Below are 20,267 nucleotides of genomic sequence, written 5' to 3'. Positions count from 1 at the left end.
TTTTAGTAAACTCTAGTGTTTAAAAAAAAGGATTTAGATTACTTGTTTGAATAGTCAAAGAAGTCTTTGTAAATAAGATATTAATTTCTGTAGATAGTTCGTGAAAGTTACGGAGCATATTTCGAGGGTATTCAAGTAGCGTGACAAATACAAATGAAAATCCATTTAGTATTTCTAGAACTTGCTTGGGTGAGCAATAGTTAAATTACATACTGTACATCCTGGAAAGTTTGTGAGAGAAGAAATACTTCATAAACAGTGTTTAAATTTAGATCATGATGTCATTAGCATATTAGTAAATAGAAGAGAATAAAAGAAGTATTCATATTGTTGTGAGTCGAATTGAAAAATAACATCATAGTCAACTGAAAAAGGACATCAAAGTCGAATTGAAAAATGACATTTTAGTCGAATTGAAAAGGAAGATTGTACAGTACTTAAATCGTAAAACTACATCATAAAAATATCGAAAATTTGTATCGTGTCGAAAAGAAGTAACTTACTGTATTGAAAAGTTATAACAAGCCATCACCGAGCAGTACTGTAATTTCTATAGCCGCGTAATCATCGAAAGGAGAGCTAGACTACAGAATTCAGGGCCACATCCAAACTTATTTGCATTTCCATTTCATTTTTTGCGTCGTTCTTTAGAAATCGAGGTGTGAAGTCCCATTGGCCCTGTATTCTATAGTCGCTACATCAACATTCCAAAGAAAGAAAGAAAGATCATCGGAGAAATGACCAACACCCCTAGTTATTCTACAGCTATAGTCTTTTAAGTCATTACTCAATATATTAAAAGTTTTTTAGATGATAAAATGAAAAATATTAAACATTTTAATGTTTTTAACTCACCAAGACCAAGTTTGGTTCGACTGGTACCGTGCCAATATCTCACGGAGCCGCTTGGTATCATTGTGTTTCACGGCGTCAAGGTACTCATGTTGTGCTCTCAGCTTTGAAAGCTCAGGGAAAAAATCTCTTTGGATTATTTTATCTACAGACTAAAATTGAGACAGGAGATGGTTAGCACAATTTCTAGACCACCATCATTAGTTTTAAACTTTACAGATTCCATTCTAGTTGCAATCTCATTTATAGCTGCCGAAACAGACAACCTGTTTTTCTGGTGAAATGGTATTTTTCAATCGCATTTTATAAACCAGTCACCCGTTTAAAATTACTCTATATTTGTACTTATATTTGCATTTTGTATCGCTTGAAACAGCAAGCCCTTTCCTTGATAAATAGTAGTATATGTGCATCTCTCAACATCTATAAACAGCTACTGAGAAGACTACAAGCCTGTGGGCCATGTTAATCTACTTACCTGGACAAGGTATCTTCATCCAAAACCTTCTTTTTCGATACGTTTTCAGTCGATTCTGGAACTGCCACGGCCAAATTATCGCCGCGTTTTACCAAAGCCATAACTTCATCGATTGTAACATACAGAAGCGATATCTTTGAAAGTGTCTTGAAGTCGCTTACAGGTGATTTCTAAAGATGGGATGATTTGGAGGGGGTAATTTGGATAAAATGCGTAACTTGTTGTAGCTACCACAGGCAGCCCAAGCAAATAATTATGGTTTCGGATTTTGGCTTAGAGCGCGCGCGCGAATTTCGATTCGAATTCACGAATTATGATGTCACAAAACTAAGAATTATCTCCAAAGAAATTGAAAAGACAATTTCAGAAAGCTATTTTGTGAAGTGTGCGTAATTTATTTCAAATAATTCAAATTTAACATGGAAAGTTTCCGTCAGTTTATTTCAAGTTGTCTGGCTTGTATTCCTGGTTTTGGGCTCGAAGGCCAGCAAGAGACCGCAACTACGGGTGAACCTGTGGGAATCATGGAAAAGAGAACGAACCGTAAGGTGGGCGTCGATACAACCTCGGACATGAAGATCCTGGATGCCGAGAAAGAATCACCTGACTACTCCGTGTTCACAGTTGACGCGCTGAAAATGATGAATTCGGGCAATCAATACCCGCGACTCAGCAAGCCTAAGAAAGGCCAATTAATCCTGGTCAAGAGCTCAGACGAGCAGAGCAAGAGAAAGCGCCAAGGCATTTTCCCAAGCCTGCCAAAGGGACCCACGAGTCTGGTCCACAGCAAAAAGAAGCAAGGCCTTTCACCTGCTGTATCCAGGGCCGTGTCCGCCATGCAAACCGCTCTTGAAAGGTTCAAGTCGGAGGATGATTCCCCCGTGACAGCGGGCAGCAGTGTATATCAGCGCGAAGGCGCAATGTCTACCCTCCTTGGCGTGCAGAATTGGGAGGATGTCATTGAAGGCAGGGAGGCAACAAGGGCAGACACCGCAGCTGATGCGAGAGAGATGGCTGACCCCGCCACCTCCACCCCCTGGACCTTCCGCATGTCTCCTGCCTCCTCCTCCTCCTCCTCCTCCTCCTCCTCCTCCTCCTCCTCACAAGAGGACACCACAAGCCACAGTTGCCACAGCCCCTCCCAGGCTCCTGCAAGCCCCAGGCCGCCAACCCCCGACCTGGGTATTACTGGCATCGGCTATGGAGGCCCTAGCCAGCGGCAGCTTGACAAGAAGTATGTCCTGCAGAACTGGTTCAAGAGAGGCGTGGCGGAGAAGAAAGCACCGTCCGAGTCAGAGAAGCTTCCCAGAAACGCCGCACCCTTTCTGATTGAAGACCCGGTTGCCTGGGAGATTGACTTGGCCGACAATCGTGAGTTAATACAGGCCTGCCATCATTAGTTATTCAGGATCTAATTGCAATATTGTTATCTCTTCTTCAGCATGTGACGAGGCGCGTCGCCAACGACAGCAGAGAAAGCAAATGAAGATCAACAAGCTCCGACAGCAGCTCAAAAGCAAGAGCACCGCTGACCAGCCTGACGAGAGACTGCGCAGCAACGGAGCTACATCTGCCGTCATGTGGGAGATCGACTTTGCAGACGAGCGTAAGTGTCACGTTACTACTACCCAGGCTACTTAACAATTATTCGCCGAAGGCGAAGTGAATAGCGGTTCGCGTCGAGGGGACTATCCACCGCTATTCGCTGAGCCTGAGGAAAATAATTGTTTTAGTATATGCTTGGCGGGGACTGAACAAGACACATTTTGTTGAAATTATTTTAATAATAATAATAATGAGTTTAATTCAACCAAATCCATTCTATGATCGTAAAAATTATTTCTTAAACTTTGAATTCCCCACAGACGATAAGGTATATTCACTAAAATATTTCTCTTGATTGTGGATACATTATGCAGGTCTAAACTTTGAGTAACTTGCCGTTTTCCTTTGTATAAAGTGAGGATGTGCTGTATTTGTTTATAGCAAATAAAATTCCAGCAAACTTTGAATTTGTCGCGCGCGTTGCAAAATAATTTCGGCGGAAAATTGTCAAAACACAGGGAGTTTGAAGCCGATTTTCCTTAAAGGACAATAAATCTAAACAATTTTAGCAAAACTGCCCTTTAGATGTGAAGCTCGATAATTTCGCGTGCTAAAAAGCAAGTTTTTTTTTATGGTAATTTTTACAAATCGACTCATTATTCCGAGTTTCAGCGGTGAATACTGTCCCATTATTCCGAGATAGCGAAGCAATCAGAGCGTTTGTTCTTAAGAAGTTCCCGCCTTGTTATAGGAAATCAAAAGCTGGCGTCTCAAAAAGATGGCCACGTAGCCTTTAGACGGGTTTGGTGGAACATCCTTACAACGAGATATACGGAGTTTGTACCGATAGCTGATACAAATGTTCTACGCTGTTCTCGTTCTCAGGATCTAGGGAGTCCCACCAGAAGCGACTGACCAAGCGACAGAAGAAGCTCAAGGAACTTGCCAAGAAGAAGAAGGCTGCCGCTAAGTATGGTGAAAGATCACAGGGTCCTCGCAAACCACCTACTCCATGCGACATTTACGACGGACAAGACTTCAAGGATGCGCTAGACTTCTAAATTCTAACCTCTAAAGGACCTCTAAAGATATTTTGCTTTACAACCCTGCTTAGATCATGCCTTATTATCACGCTAAACAATTTGTCGTATTGTATATAGATTGGATCGTTACTCGTATATTTAAATTAGAAAATCAAAACATCAAAATCACTATAGCTGTTGTGAGTTTATTTTAAATAAGAGAGACACCGAAAGATTTTCTATGGGGAAGCAAATTCAAGAAAACCAATCATTACTTTCTCCAATGAATTCTGAGGAAATATGAAAAACACGCCATCGTTGGACTCTCGTTTGTCCAATTTGCACCTAACTTTCCCACCTATACCCCACACCCAACCACCACAATAATCACAACGAAGATCAAATAAATTTTACCAACACACTCGCTTTATTATCTGCCTCCACTCCAACGAGTTATTAATTTGCACAAACATTTTCCAATAACGGCGTACCTCAAAATTACCATAGCAACTCCCGTTTGCTCAATAAATTTATAATACAACTAGATGTTATGTCTATTTTGTTACGCCTCTTGTATTCCTCCTTTAGTCGATATGAGCATACCGATATTTGTAAATATTTCTCACATTCTCATATCACACATATTGAAAACCTCTCCTCCTACAGATAACCTCTGTATCGTACGCATTCTTAAGTTGTTCCGCTTATAATATTTTATAGTTGTAATATCCTATGATTTCATGCATTTGATTTATTTTGCTGTCTCGCCGAGCTTCAGATGCGATTCTCCGTATAATCTCTACCTAAGCTGGTTGAGCAAGAGACCCATGCACATGGGTAAACGCGGGCTCACGGTTCAGCTAGGGACTCGTACCACATCACGTGATCAACACCGAAATCTCTGTCGTCTCCGGTCACGCTGAAAGAAATAGCGGCTTCAGACACTCGTTGCCTTAAGAGAAGATGGCGAAAACAATGGGGACTCTGAGGGAAGCCTGCTAGCTGGCTCTCATTCGGGCTTATTCCCGCGCGAAGGCCGAGGAGCACTGGGGCGAGGGTGCATTTCTTTGCGATCCACAGAATTCCCAATATTCGAAAACGAAACATTTCCGAATAACCCCGAATGAGTCTAAAGGGGACTTTTCTTATATGGTAACCTTTATCTGAACAAATATCATAATTGGAACTTCATTGTATTTTTCTGACGGCCAAATATTGCTGTTGGAGTAATGTCTCTGTCGTCATGGAGTCCCATTGGACGTTTTGCATATCACGCGTTTTATTCGTCAAGGTAAAAGACAAGCGTAAAGCCTATCACGTGTTTTAGTCACCATGGTGATTATTGACAGGCGTAGTGCGTACCATGTGTTTTAGTCACTATGGCAATGGGGCGAAGACGTTTTGCATATCACGCGTTTTAGTCGTCAAGGTAAAAGACAAGCGTAAAGCCTATCACGTGTTTTAGTGACCATGGTGATTATTGACAGGCGTAGTGCGTTTTAGTCCCTATGGCAATGAGGCCAAGACGTTTTGCATATCGCGCATTTTAGTCGTCAACTTGAAGAACAGGCGTATAGCCCATCACGTGTTTGGTCGTCAAGGTGATTATTGACAGGCGCACAACGTTTTTTAGTCGCCATGGTGATGATTGGCACGTGTTCCCTTCATTACCTTAGTCGTCGTGCGCGTTCACGTTTTCCAGCGTGTGCCACTGCGTGTGGAGCTGATTCGGTCCCTTGAGCATGTCATACCAGTGCTTGAGAGCCGAGCCTTCCGCGTTTATGTTGAGTATAACACCACCTGCAAAAGCAAGAAACAAAGAACGTGGAATTAGGATGGTGACAGGATTTGACACAAGCCGCACCCACCGGCGGATGCTTAGTGTCTGCGTGTCTTACCGATAAAATCGTTGCTTTTGCCGACGTCATAGTCCCACACAGTCACTTCCAGGGACTTCTTGGCAAGTTCATGATGCGCAATGTCGTATACGAACTCCTAAACAAAGTCGATCAAAATAATGTTGTTTCAAATAGAGTAGAGTTTATACTGGGATAGGAAAAAAAACTTCAAAATGCTAGCTTTCGGCTTACATCCCATCCTTGATTGCCAGTATGACTCATTTTAGATGAGCTTTTGCTTTTATTTTATATCCTGGATGGATACTTATTTTCCACTGACTCAAACTTTCCTATGCCGTGCACCATTGGGTTATTGTGATTTCAAGCATTGTGAGAACTGCTGGCAACGATATCTTAAATTACTTCTCGCTTCTTTTAATCCAGCAACGCTTTGTGGTCTCTGATTTGTCAATGCTCTGCGATGAGAAGCCTAGAATTGAGGCCATGCAAGCTTTGGTCAATAAAGCTTTTATGATTGATGGAGGCCACAATGCTGGCTTAATGGTTGGCTTGATGCTTCATCTAGGCGTAATAAGCATAAGTTCACAGAATACGCAAAACCCCCTGGTTAATTTGCATACAAGGGCGTGGATCTTACCTCGTTGAATTCTGGGTTCAGCGTTTTCTTTCTGATGTTCGTGCGTCGTTTAGATTTTTTTTGTGGGTCAGGCTTGAGATAACTACAACATAAAAGGTTTTCTTTTTATTGGTAAATTGGTAGTCGGGTTCTAAGCAACAATATATAGCTTTCTAAACACTGTTCCTCCCTAAAATTATGAGTATGGGTCAACCTTGGGCCTTGGGGATGAAGTTAGGTATGGGACTTGAAAAATCAATGTCTTCTCCCTTCCCTCCCACACATATTTTATTTTAATTTTTTTATTAGCTTCGCCACAATAGGCAGGGTAGCTGCAACAGCATGGCCATTTACTACAGACCCTTTAAAAACAACATAATTACAACAGATAATAGAAGATGTAAAAAGACTATTTACAACAAGTTACAGGACGAGCGAGACTACGGCATGAATTACACTTGATACAGACAGTTTTGTACGTACTCGGGTCTTCTGCGTCGTAGAAATCTAAGGCGGCAAAGAAGTAGTCTAGAATGGCAGATTTAAAAGAGCTCAAAGAAGAGTAGTTAATCAAGTCCAGTTCACTGGACAGAGAGAGAGTTCCATGTCCTAGTTGTACGGGCAAAAAAAGATTTCTGATATGTTGTAGTCTTACACTTAGGTTCAGTGTACTTTACACAGTTTAGGGAGGATCTTGTTTGCCTTGTACGACGTATAGTAGGGAGAATTGACGGATTTAGATTTAGAAGTTCATTGGTCATTTAAAAAAAGAATACTAAGTCCAGATACTCGTGCCAGTAGGTTAAAGGGAGAAGATGCAGAAATCTGAGCCTAGAGCTGTATGATATTTCTGTCAAAAATGGAAGTTCCAGTATGTACTTAGTGGCACGCCTCTGAATTCTCTCCATATTTTGTATAAGGCCTATTGCCTGAGGGGCCCACACCTGGGTGGCATACCCCAAGAGCGGTCTTACTAAGGTAATGAATAGGAGGCGCCTAACATTTGTGTTTTTAAGAATCTAGTGTTCCTTCTTATGTAGCCCATCAGTCTATTTTCGCGAGATGTTTGGCTGTGAACGTGATTGTTCAATGTTAGGTCGTCCGACACGAGCACTCACAGATCACGTTATGTCGCCACTTCCTCGACTACTTTGGTCTTTATAGTGTAGTTCGTCACGACCGGCTACATCTTCCTTGTAAACCTTTGAGCTTTACACTTGGTCTCGTTGAAAAGTCCAGCGTCGGTTGCCCAGGCGTCCATGCGGTCTAGGTCTGACTGAATACACGCAGCGTCAGCAGGAGTCTTGATCTGCTTGTAGATCTTTGCGTCGTCCGCAAACATGGCTATGTGGCTACTCTCTACTACGTCTGGTAGGTCGTTCACGTAGATTAGGAAGAGAGCCGGAAGGGTTCATAAGATGGAACCCTGTGGGCAACGGAGCAGATGGGCAGAGGTTTGGATATAGCACCTGGAACAGTTACGCGATGTTGGCGACCTGTCAGATAAGAAGCGAACCACTGGATCAGGTTGCCACCGAATCCAAAGTCACGCAACTTTTGCAAAAGACGTGTGTGACATGACCATCGATTGACATGTCCATATATACCATATCAACCTGCTCCCCATTGTCCTGGGCCTGAGCCCCTAAGAAGTCTAGGACTTCCAGGAGGTTGGATGTGCAAGATTTTCCTTTGATGAATCCGTGTTGACAGGCCTTTACCAGCTCGCTTAGTCTATCACTGAAGCTACTAAGCACACACCTTTCGATGACGTTTGACACCAGGGACATTAGTGAAGTCGGTATGTAGTTTTCCGTGAATTCTGCTTCACCCTTCTTAAACACAGGCACCACGTTGGCCTCCTTCCACTCTTGTGGTATAGCTCCTAAGCTCAGAGACTTGGTTCAAGAGCTTGCACAGAGATAGTGCGATTTCCGGAGCAGTCTCCTTTAGAAAACGGGCCGATATCCCATCAGGCCCGGTTGCCTTGGTGACATCGAGGGATTCTAGTGTTGACTGTACTTCCGAGATAGATACGTGCAGCCCAGTGATACTCGGCTCATCTGATGGTGATGGTGACGGTAAGGCTTCGTGTGGAGAAGAAGAGAACACGAAGGCGAAATACGAGTTGAATAGGTCCGCCAACCCCTGTGGCTCCTCAGCCGAGATTCTTGGGCCAGCGCTTGTTGGAACCATGGAGAAATAGTTTGGGATAGCGAGTGATTTCGACTTGTGCTTCAAGATCGACCAGAGGCGTTTCGGGTTTGCATTAACATTAGACTCGATACCACCAAAGAACTGATCACGTCATTCTCGAAGCATGCGTTTGATTTCCGAAAGCAATTTCTTAAATTTCTCTTTTAGGTGATCGATAGGAGATTTCTATATTTTCTTCCTGATATTGCATTTCTTTCTTATCATATTTAGTATCGAGCCGTTCATCCAGGGAATAGGATTTCGTCCTTTGAGTTTCTTAGATGGGATATAGTCAGCAACTGCAGCAAGAAAAAGTTCTTTCCACTCATAACTAAAGGTCGGTTCTCATTAGGACGCAAGCGCAAACGGAGGCGCAACACAAGTGAGAATCGGTCAAACACAAGCGGAAAATCAAGCAGTTGTGCGTTCTCTTTCGCGTCCGCTCCCGCTTGCGTTCTAGTGAGAATTGGAAAATTTCGTGCGTTGGACTTGCGCGTACGTCCAAGTGAGAACCAACCTTAAAAGGTCCTTATAGGTGCACGATTAGAATACCACAATGCAGGCGTGTTGCAACAAATCCTGTAATGTATTCACCTCCCCAACAACTCTTTGGGATGCATAAAAACAAACTTTGTCATCTTGTTTACAATTTTGACGCCTGACCTCGGTTTCACGCGCGTATCGCAAAGAGTTATGGGAAATAGTGGGGAAGATGAATACCACGGACTACTTACCATTTGACGTAAGGATCGGAGTAACCATTCGCGTCCATGGAAGCGAGGCCAGAGCACCGCATCACCGTCACGAACAGCATCCCGCGTTGGGTGTTATACTTGAGGGCAAGCTGAATACGACCGAGCGGGGAGTGGGGCGAGTCCTGCAACGGAAGCGAAGTGAGCGTGGCACGATAGACTGTGTCATTGGCCGTAGTGTTTCAAGGAATCTAAATGACATTCTTGCCGTATTGTATTTGAGTCATAGTTAATAGCAAGCTGAGCCCAGTAGAATCTCTTTGTCACACTAAAACGAACAGATATCAACAGCTCCGTACTAGGCTTTCTTAAGGGGTTTTCACAGCTCGGGGATGAGCCGTGAGCCGTGAGGCAGCGTATAGATACTGGGACCATCTCATCCGGTTTCCTGTGATGTCAAAACTCTAACCGACCACAGCGAGCCCGATCAGATAAGGTAAGAACATCTGGGACTAGGCTGATACTCTCCGACTGTGTGTCGACCAATCATATTAAAACATGCCCAGTAAAAAAATGTTGCGTATAATGAATCTTATGGATTCTTAGTATTTTTTTAGCGTTTTTGTTAGAAGGGATTCAGTGAGAATAACAAAATTTCCTAGAAACACCACGGGACTTATCAAGATCGTTAAAGTTATCTATTTATCTTACAGTCATCTTTACCGAATAACGATTATTGTTATTTTATTTTTCATTATCATTAAATTACGTTATGGTCACTTACATATTTTCTCCTTACCTTAGATTATGTTCGTTATAGCGTTTACAGGTGAATGAAATAAAATAAAACAAAATAAAATAAAAATTTGACTTACCGGACCTGTATCAAGCTGAGGCATCGTTGAAAAACAGAGAAAAACTAATTAGAACAATATAATGCACACTACCACAAACGGAAATCATGGGACCCAGAAAGCGGGTTCCTACACAAATTCGAATTGAAATTTTAAAAGAGAAAAAAAAAACGTGCAAAAAAAAAAAAAAAATAAGAAAAAAAATCACCTTTACCTCCTATCATACAATGATCCGTATCTGGAAATATAACAAATTATAGCCATAAAATAGTACTTACGAGAGCTTTAGGGATGAGGCTTCGTTTGAAAGTCTGCGTAGGGTTGCTGTTAAGTAACTTGAGATTGATTGAAGTCTCGCCGATAAAATCGTTTCTCCCGATCGTGTCTTCGTCAAATACTTGCAATCTACAGACATGTAGATTGTTGGATTTTATTGTTAGAATAACGTAGCAAGAGAGCTTCAGAAAAATGTGGAAGAATGTGTTATTCGAAGAGACTGTCTATTTTTCAAAAGGGCGGGGATTGGTGAGGTAGCTCTTTACCCGTTTCCATTGGCATTAAGGGTGGGGTGGGTGGGGGGTTCAAAAGCGAATGTACTTGGTCTTACATCCTGATGATAAACCTTATGCTAGAGCACATGTAAGCCTGCTTCAAATTTCAAAGAGCTCTTTGAAAAATTCCATTCAAGATTTACTTCCATACATTATACATTTATGTGCATATATTTCCTGGGTACTTTGTTGTTTCCTCGCGTTTTTGCTTTGTAAATCGTTCCACTAGTCCACACACCTACCCCTTTTGGGCCTTTACGGTTTGTGCCCGCTGCCCTACCCCAACTGCTAGCCCCCTCCATTGCTTCCCCCTCTCTTCACGGTGCGATGGTACGAGAATACACCCATTTATAACCAAGAACTCCAAACCAATTACATAAATACATAAATAATTAATCTCAGACAAACCTGAGGGTCTTGGACGAGATCTCTTCTTCAGTTATGCCGTAGTATGTCAGCGTCTCATTGAAGACTGGATTCAGAGTTTTGTACTTTGTGTGACTCCTGAGCTTGTTGCTCTAGGAAGAATTCGCAAACGAACTAACAGAATTACACTGTAGTGTTTGCATGTTTGTTACCATTTAATATGACATGCTCAATTTCTTTGCTAAAAAAAGTAATTTTGAATTTTGGAAGTAAGGTTGGAATCAAATTATACAATTTTCATTTAAATGGATGTATTAGAATTCAATCATCTTAATTAATCGCTCGAATGTGAGACTAAGAATATTTCAACCACTCCTTTACTGTTACTTTCATTCAGCATTGAACGATAAAATATGCGATTAAATATCGAAATGACTATCTACAAAAAACCATGCATTTCCAAACTCAATCGAAGATATCACAATAACTTTCCCTAATAGGCCGATGGAACTGGATGCTTCTAACGCGCGGGTACCCTGTGTGTCACAATCCAGCCGCGCCAACTCCCAGGCCCCACTCGGCCCCAACTACATATAGGGTAACCGCCAAGACACGGCTATCATTTCATGGCGCACCTTACTTGCACCTGGCAGAAGATGCAGCTTGACGTAGGGATCTGAGGTGCCTCCATGGTCCATGGGTTTCAATCCCTGTAGCAAACAGTTTTGGGTAAGTATGGTCAATCGCTCTTCTCAGAAAATTTCCAAGAAGCACCATCCTCGATTCGAATTACCCACCTTCGCGTCATGTAGGACGACATCTAAACGGCTGTCAAGTTTTTGGTAGCGAAGCGTGAATTCCAGTAATCCCAGACCTAAACACAAATGGGCAGTTTTAGATCTACGTGTACATGTACGTAGGAAATTGTGATCGAATGCAAAGGAAAACTATGATAATCAAATCTGCAGCTTTCGCACAATAAGAGATACTATTTGATACTAGTTTGCATGTGCTTGTTGTGCAAACTCTTCTTGTAATGTTTGGGACGACGTTTACTTTGAACGTTTTTTGGCAAAAACGAGTAAAACTTTACAATAGTTGCGAGACGCATTAAATAAACTCCGACCTCTCTAAGCCTCTATTTAGCGCTCAATTCCTCATGATTTGCATAAGAAAAAAACGGCCCATTGCCTTGCTACCACAGGTAAAGCACTATTTAGCAAAACGTTGATAGAACGCATAAATTGAATAAAAAACTACGATTATTGAGAGATAAAGATAATCTGCTTTCGACGTCCATGAATGAAAATACACAGCGGATCACTGCGCATGCCCGTGGGCCACGTTACTGGCACAGACCCTTCTCAAGAGACATGTCTCAGAGAAAATGATATGTCGTCCTTTAATAAGTAGAACACACAGATGATTAAGGCAGTTACGCTTTCCCGTGGGCCACGTTAAGTAATGGCACAGACCCTTTAAAAGACACGTCTTCGGGACAAGGGTTCTTGGACAAAGATGTCCGTGGTTCACGTTAAGTATTGGCATTACAGTTACCTGAAGAATCTCTGGCGCGGTCTCCCTCGCCCTGTTTGTATTTCTTTACGAGCTCATCGATGTCTTCCTCGTCGCCAGGTGCCGTATCTCGCTGACGAGATGGGGCATCAACTACAACCCCTAAAAACATTACAAGACAATTAGCATGTCGCCTACAAAAGGGGTGTCGCCTAAGAGCAAGCGCGTCCACTACGTCTCCCAAAACACAACAACCGATATGGGGGTTCGATAAAGGTCGGACCATTAAAGGTTGAAGAGGGAAGGTAGGAGTCGTATCACACCAGAACATCTCTCGAAACACCACAAACAACACTGAATTTGAAAGGGTGGAAGAGGTTGGGCAAGGAAAGTTATTAGTTAAGAATTGTCAGTTTTTCCTAACAACCAAGGTCATGGATATCTGAAAGGCCGCCGCTACCGTACTCACCATCGTTACTTTCTCGGCTGTTCTTCTTACGCTTCTGCACAATGCTACTGGACTGCGCTACAGCACCGGTGCGCCGTCGGAATGGTTCCGGTGGGGTATCGGGAGCTAGCGAGGACACCACGTTGTTGTGATAGAGGCTAAACTCGTCGGATGCGATCGATTTGTTGTCGGACGCGACCTCTCGGGCGTAGCTCGGTCCTTCAAGAAGTATCTCATCGGAAGATGAGCTGGCGGTGCCGTCTTCATCTCCGTACGAGACGTTGTCATAATCAAGCGTGTCTGAAATCATAAAACAGAGTCATAACAAGTTCTCCGCACACGAGAATTTCCTTCAGAGGGGAATAAATGTATTTGACTGCTTTTCTACTAAGGTGGTAAAGTGCGAGTTGCACAAAACCCAAAATAGATTTTTAATGGAGCTCCAGTCACACCTTTGTTATTGTTTTCACCCGACATTGGAGGACAATTTATTTATTTGTTATTTGTTATTGTTTTCACCCGACATTGGAGGACAATTTATTTATTTGTTATTTGTTATTGTTTTCACCCGACATTGGAGGACAATTTATTTATTTTTTATTTGTTATTGTTTTCACCCGACATTGGACGACAATTTATTTATTTGTTATTTGTTATTGTTTTCACCCGACATTGGAGGACAATTTATTTGAGGTAACTTCTAAAACAAAGTTGTATACAGTATTTATCAAGTTCGATCTTAATTTTCTTTCCCGATAAAAATGAATGCTATCTCGCACTTGGTTAGTTTGATAGGATTATACAATGGCATCTGACAGAGACATATCTTTTCCCACATAATCCCCTTACCCCATTTAACGCTGGAGGCAGAGGTCGTTTATGAAAAAATACTCGTTGCGACAATGTTGGCAAAGAATATGTCCTCTGCTGTTGTGGTTTACCAGAATAAGGAATGGTAGAAAATATATAATATTCGCAAATAATAGACCGAGTGGAATGCTTTGCCGAAACTCATGTTTTTCTTCATACGCGATTACAATGGGTACCCCTTTTGCGTCTAAGGGTGAAGAGCTTACCTTTCGATCTGGTGATCTGAGTCCACGTCTGATCTGATGAGTACGTAGAACTGATTGTGTCCTGAAAAACGAGTATTTAGTACTTTATACTGAGCTCAGTACAGAGGAGAGTGGGAAGAATGGAAAAGTAAGCTTTCGCCGCTCTCCCCATCCTTCGTCCATTTTTATCCAAGGTCACACTCTTCGCCAACAGGGAGCGCTATAGCTCAGGTACGACATTCGTCTACCAGTCAAGAGGAAATGGGTTCGAGTCCACGAAGGTCAACTAAAGATTTATTTTCTGAGGTGTAAAAACCTGGCTCTTTACTTTGGGGACTGTAAAATCATGTGTCTTAGCTATGACAAGCTAAATACATTGACACATAAAAAAAACGTATTTTAGCTTCCCGACTGAGCACACCACCACACCTACCGATCTAGTATTGGACAATCCATCGACGCTCAGGCCTCCGAGTGGGCCCCCTGTGTATTTTGGGATGGACTTGAAGAACCACGCCCCCGTTTTCTTCCATAGCTGTAACGTAATGTCACGCTTATCGCATTGTACTAGAGACTCATTAATATACATTTCGCCCCTCAGTTTAGAACCGTTTACAATACCAGCGAGCTTATAAGGAAATTTGTGCGTTATTTTATTCCAACCCCAAGGAATTCCATTTGTGCGCATGGAATTTGTCCCAGACCGATGCCCGCACTGTATCTATGCGCCCCTTGGACCGAGTAGAATTCGAAACTCAAATATTAAGCTTATTAATACATATAACGCTTTCTGAAAAAAATAACTATTCCCATTAGGGAGGATCTCATGGGGGAGAACACCAAAAATTAAGAAAAAAAATATATAAGTCAAAATCGAAGCAAACTGGTGGGAAAAATAGGAAAATAAAACTTGGTGCTATAAAACTACTTTCTATCTCTAGATCTACTCTAGAGCTGCTAAGTAACGGAAGAGAGATAAGTCTCTTTTTATGACCGGCTCCTTGAGCAAAATGAAGATGACAGACTTAAAAAAAAACCGATACTTGAAAGAGTCATTACATGCTGAGAATGGAAGATTCTTGGATCAGCTCTTCTGTTATTTGAGATTTGAACGCATTATTTATTGCACCTAAAAAGCATTTTCCCCGCTCTTATTTTCCAAAAACCTTGCTAACCCAACAGCCTCGTGCCCATGACTCGCCCCAGTCTTTCGTGACACATCGAACCTGTGCGGCGGTGGTTTTTGCAATGCAATCAGTGCGAGAAGCTTTCAAATAAACATCACGCAAAACTGCACGTCTACTTTAAGGCCTTTTTCTCTTGACAAAAATAGCAAATAGAAGAAATCAATTAGTGTGTCGTAGTGCGAATATGACACGAGAGGTCATTCATGGAAGTCCACTAGGTTAATACAAATACTGTGTTGTAAAGCCTGACGTCTTTTAATGAAATGAAGGACAAAAACAGAAGCGAGTTTTTTTCAACGTTTCGGACTTTATTGAGTCCTTCTTCAGTGCGTCTTTTAACGCTGTAATATTCTGAAAAAAATACACGCTGAGAGATGCGTGTTTGCGGCGAAAACCAGGTGACGCATCCTTTGACAATATCGTAATTATGTGGCTCACCCCAGAGATTACGGGATAATCCTTCACTGAGACACTTCAACCTTGGCAAGGACGAGGTCTTAACTTTGAAGGAGAATCCTTCATCAGGGAATCGCTTTTATTAGAAACGTACGTAAAACAATTTTGCCATAAAGAAGTGGAGAGTTTCGCACAACGCAATTTTCAGAAATGCAAAATTTTACTTGTCCGTCAGATTGAAATCGCGTGGAAATTTTGTGCAACAGATCTCACTCTTTGTGCAGTGTTTTATTTCAACGGAATGTAAGAATCAAGATTGTTCATCACAAGAATAAAGAAATAAAGAAAGCAGAAAGTCGCAGATGTCTGCCTCAGACGTTTTTTTCAGCCAAGCCGGGAGACATCGATAAGATGCTTGTTAATAGCTTTTACGTTTCCATGATTTCGATCATACTCATCGCTAATGAGCTTCCCTACTCAGAAGCCTAAGGGAAAAGTAGACCCTTATAACTTTCACTTTAAAAATCAGCCCACAAAAAACCTTCTATCTACTAAAAGAATATTCCTGAATAAAGTCTAGACTATGGGCTTTTTGTCAAACTTTTACCACTCACTGGAAGACGATCCCCCCCTCCCCAAGCTATCTTAATCTGATCAAATTTATTGTGGTTGGCAAGGATACGAAATGTTGTTTGCTGGGGGGAGGGGTCGGCACCACAGGGCAAATAAGCCACATGGCTAACCCAGAAATCCCAGCACAGCACAGCACACAACCCCACACCCCTCTCCCCAGGTGCCAAAAACAAACCCCCCAGCCCCCTACTTTCCTTACCTCTCTCTGCTCACTGCATAGTACGCAAAGCCAGATGGGTTGTCCAACACTGTTATGGGTGTCAACACCACATTTCTTACAGACATTCTGTAAATAAATGACAGTTATCTTATATACCTTGTAGGTTCATTGCTAGGGGTAAAAGTTTTTAAAAAATGTTGAAAAAAATACATTTTGCATTGTTTCTATATAAGCCCTTATATAAACTGTTTTGTTCTTATTGAATCCTGTCTATACCTAATATTTTTTTGCATTCTGCACTATGTTTACCTGTGTTGTGATATTATACTCCAAATACTGGTATTCGACTCTGCCAAATTTTGTCTCTAAGACTTTTTCAGGGCAAACACCAGTATTTGGTGTATTGTATTTATTCTTCTGGTTCACAAACATGACTATTTGGGCCTTTTTAATTGCTTTGTGTTGTGATTGAAGTACTGATAAAATTATAGTTTCTGTTATAAATCATTATATTTTGATACCACGGCCCGGTTCCTGAAAGGCCGACTAACTTACCCCTTCTTGATTAGCACCTAACCCCGGGTTAAAATTTGCTAATCCTAGGTTATCCTATGGTTAACTCACCAGTCCGGAAAGCTGAGTTAACCCTAGATTAACTGAGCCTGGGTTATCTCCAGGTAAAAAATGGCTTCCAAGAGCAAAACCGGTCATAAACCTGTTTGGCGGGATTTTCCGAGTCACCACAGAACTCGCAAGATGTAAACAAAACTACAAAACGTGTGTTTATCACACTCTTTTTGGCTCTTTAGACTTTAAACAACATACCTAGTACTATATAGATGACTAAATTGCAGTGGTCTATACATTTTCGCAACTATTACACACAAACTCCACCAATCCATATCAAAAATTGTCATTTTGCAATAAATGTTTTTATTAAATTATAGTTTTCCACATTTGATTCAATTATTGCCCTGTGAGTTCTGTAGCACCACAGGGAGGTAAATAGCATGTAGATACTTGACCTTATGGTATGATTCTGTTTGCAATCTGAGGGATAAATCCAGATGCTTAAGCAGATTAAGCCAAAGAAACAATTTTTCTATTTTTTTTTTCATAAGACACCTTGACAATCCCAGGGGGTAAAAGCTACCACAAATACTAATTTATGCTACTGGACAGCTCATTATTTTTAAACACAACCATTATCTTTTATTTACTGTAGGCCATTAGAGTATAAACATGAGTGATAAAAGTGTTATTAAGACTCAGTTTTTCAGGTCAGTCTTTTTGTTAACATGATGTATTAAAATAAAGTATATATAATAATACTTGCACTGCTATAGTTAAAGAGTTTATAGTTTTTAACTTCACAATTCTTATTGCATTATTACATAATAAAATACATTTTCAATAAATAAACACAAAAATCTCCTGGAAATTCTGACCTTTTCACAGATATCACATTCCTTGTCAATGGTCTTCAGTAAACCAAACTTGCTTGCACAGAGCAGGCAAGTGTCCCTTCCATTCCCAATAGCATTATTCCGAAGGTTTTCAAGCTTTTCCACAAGACGGCTGACAGATAAATGAAAAAAAGTAAATAACGTCAGGCCTGAGGCTTGGATTGATTGTGATTGAGGGATAGTGGTGGATGATCTAAGGGGGGTGGGGTGGGGGAGGAGGAGTGTCAGCCCCATCTAAAAACATTCCCCTTTTTGGTAAAAAATCTAATATATCATGATAAGAGTGTGCGTGTTTTTAAGGGGATCATGGGCCTGTTCCCAGGATATGTGCAGTCATATGTATTATATGGAAAAAGTACAATATTTAATGATCCTTCAATAAAGGAATGACCCACTTCTTGGCAGCCAAGGAGGGCTGATATGCCTGGATCACACTAGATTTCTAGCTGTATTACTCCAATAATGGTTGTGGATTAGACTCGTTTCTTTGAATAAGTGCTGGATCTGTTTTAAGACTGAAGGCGTAGTGTCCTAGTGATTTCTTTGACATTTCGTTCTTTTTTTTTTCTGTTATTCCCTAAAAGGTTTTCTTAATCTATCATGATGCACTTACAAAAATGAAAAGAGAACGATAAGTCGATAGCTACATTTCCCGAGTCTTTTAATCTTGATATAATTAAAGTTACACCCAAACTGGAAAAAATAAAACTGAACAGAAAGAAAAGAAATGTAATGCTATTCTGCAATGTAACGTTTTTATATTGACTAGACGAATTTACGAATTTAAATACCATCTGTAAGCTATTAGTCTTAGAATTCTAGTTAAAACGTGGCACTTCAAACAAGGTAAAGTATTCCTTTCTTTCTTTGAATATTATTTAGAAAGAGCCGTACTTTATAATTAATATACAATTAGTTTACACCATAAAATAACAGAATTATAGAATTTTGATACATTAACATCATTCTTTTTTAATCGATTTATGTATTCTATCCCCTAACTATAAATGTTTTACGAAACAACGCACAAACTCGGAATTGATTTGAATAGACTAATATTCTTAATCACAAAAAACTTGGATCAACATTTTGACATGAAGGTGTAAAAATTTATAAACATCAAATGTTTTTAACTTTGGTTTTGTGATGATAAATAGCCTGTAAATTTCCGGGCGATTTATTCCCCGCACTCATGCAATTTTTACGAGCCCAATTTATTTTCACTTTCGTTTAATTCATATTCGTTAAAAAGAAAATGTGGCTTACGATTGAAGTAAGCAAAATCTAAACAGAGTACAATTAAGATATGTTCATAATAGACCGAATGATCAATTGATGAATAAAATGATCGAGAGAAACATTACCCAACTCTTCCTTCCTCTTGGAGTTGTATCCGATCTGCTCTTTGGATGACATTCTTAATAATTTCTTGTTCGGCCTCTGATATCGTAGTTTTCGCTGGCTTTTTGGCCGGGCCCCCACTATGGAACGACCATCCAGCATTCAACCTATAAACGGAGAAAACAACAAAACATTAATGACGTTTATAGTTTGACCTCGGGACGATCATAACGCTAGCGTGATCAAACACGAATGACCATTGCACAATGATCGACAAAATAAGTCAAAAACAAAATAATAAATTACAATAGCTCTTGCAAATAAGAAGGCAGTCTGGAGTGAGTTTTCTTGACGAATTTTTTGGCTAGATTTTTAGGCTTGAAGCACATTCCCCTACGGAAAAATGCACCTTGAAATGGCAAATTCATGTTTGGTTTAATACATGTACATGAAGAACAAATCTTTATACGCGATGGCTCAGTGTTATTAGCCAGATATAATACCCCTTTCTAATAGAAATTCGCAGCTGTAGCTGGAACACGAACCTGAATTATTAAGGAAATGTTAACACCAGCCAATTCCCTTGGATTTTCAGCCGAAACTACAGACCGCTAACGGTCATGGAGAAATAATTTCAATAACTCGATACTATAAGTTTAGATAACTTACTTGGCTCGCAAAACCAATTGTCGGTCATTTGGACAAGTCCAACGATTTTCTGCCTCAACTTCTATGTCTCCCATGTTTTTCAGAGTTCGCTGAGGCTGTCTGAGCAAACTAACAGGCGATATATCTTGTCCACATATCGATAAGGACAGCCACGGGTGTATAATTCATTTGATTTACGAGAGCTAAATGTTACGCGGGAAATATAAAATCCAACTCGCTGCTATGCTACGTCTACAACAGTGCTTAAAAATATAACAGCAGAAAGTTATAAGTTAACCACAGGTGACCTTTAAGCATTAACCACTGCGAATACACTGCAGGGAATACTCAATACCGCGCAACCATGGATTTCCGATTCGAGCGTTA

At 40.9% G+C, this 20,267-nt stretch overlaps 2 protein-coding genes across 2 annotated transcripts; one reads left to right on the top strand and one right to left on the bottom strand.

Moving 5' to 3' along the window:
- Positions 1-1,771: 1,771 nt before the first annotated feature.
- On the top strand, positions 1,772-4,086 carry LOC125561967. Its single transcript, XM_048727099.1, has 3 exons — positions 1,772-2,701; positions 2,772-2,936; positions 3,761-4,086. Exons 1-3 carry the CDS (start codon positions 1,855-1,857, stop codon positions 3,934-3,936), a joined length of 1,188 nt encoding a protein of 395 aa, XP_048583056.1. The 5' UTR covers positions 1,772-1,854; the 3' UTR covers positions 3,937-4,086.
- Positions 4,087-4,301: 215 nt separating this feature from the next.
- Positions 4,302-20,243, bottom strand: LOC5513764 (rabphilin-3A). The gene is made up of 18 exons (XM_048727098.1): positions 19,902-20,243; positions 19,256-19,399; positions 17,874-18,003; positions 16,465-16,551; positions 14,483-14,584; positions 14,071-14,131; positions 13,016-13,294; positions 12,589-12,708; positions 11,829-11,905; positions 11,667-11,741; positions 11,074-11,183; positions 10,393-10,519; positions 10,136-10,150; positions 9,303-9,445; positions 6,394-6,475; positions 5,796-5,892; positions 5,569-5,697; positions 4,302-4,816 (listed from the first exon to the last, which is right to left on the bottom strand). The coding sequence occupies exons 1-17, from the start codon at positions 19,973-19,975 to the stop codon at positions 5,570-5,572; spliced, it is 1,851 nt and encodes a 616-aa protein (XP_048583055.1). The 5' UTR covers positions 19,976-20,243; the 3' UTR covers positions 4,302-4,816; position 5,569.
- Between the last annotated feature and the right edge of the window lie 24 nt (positions 20,244-20,267).

Source organism: Nematostella vectensis, chromosome 4, assembly GCF_932526225.1.
Source record: "Nematostella vectensis chromosome 4, jaNemVect1.1, whole genome shotgun sequence".
NCBI classification, from domain to species: Eukaryota; Metazoa; Cnidaria; class Anthozoa; order Actiniaria; family Edwardsiidae; genus Nematostella; species Nematostella vectensis.
This window is presented reverse-complemented; position numbering and strand designations above follow the sequence as displayed.

What these genes read in the sequence shown, in the direction of transcription:
- LOC125561967 (XM_048727099.1), top strand. Translation starts at nt 1,855, where the DNA reads ATGGAAAAGAGAACGAACCGTAAGGTGGGCGTCGATACAACCTCGGAC. An exon ending in GATTGACTTGGCCGACAATC is followed by an intron (nt 2,702 to 2,771) that starts GTGAGTTAATAC and finishes TCTCTTCTTCAG; the next exon opens with CATGTGACGAGGCGCGTCGC. An exon ending in GATCGACTTTGCAGACGAGC is followed by an intron (nt 2,937 to 3,760) that starts GTAAGTGTCACG and finishes TCTCGTTCTCAG; the next exon opens with GATCTAGGGAGTCCCACCAG.
- LOC5513764 (XM_048727098.1), bottom strand. Translation starts at nt 19,975, where the DNA reads ATGGGAGACATAGAAGTTGAGGCAGAAAATCGTTGGACTTGTCCAAAT. An exon ending in GATTGTCCAATACTAGATCG is followed by an intron (nt 14,132 to 14,482) that starts GTAGGTGTGGTG and finishes CTCGTTTTTCAG; the next exon opens with GACACAATCAGTTCTACGTA. An exon ending in TCGTCCTACATGACGCGAAG is followed by an intron (nt 11,742 to 11,828) that starts GTGGGTAATTCG and finishes TGTTTGCTACAG; the next exon opens with GGATTGAAACCCATGGACCA.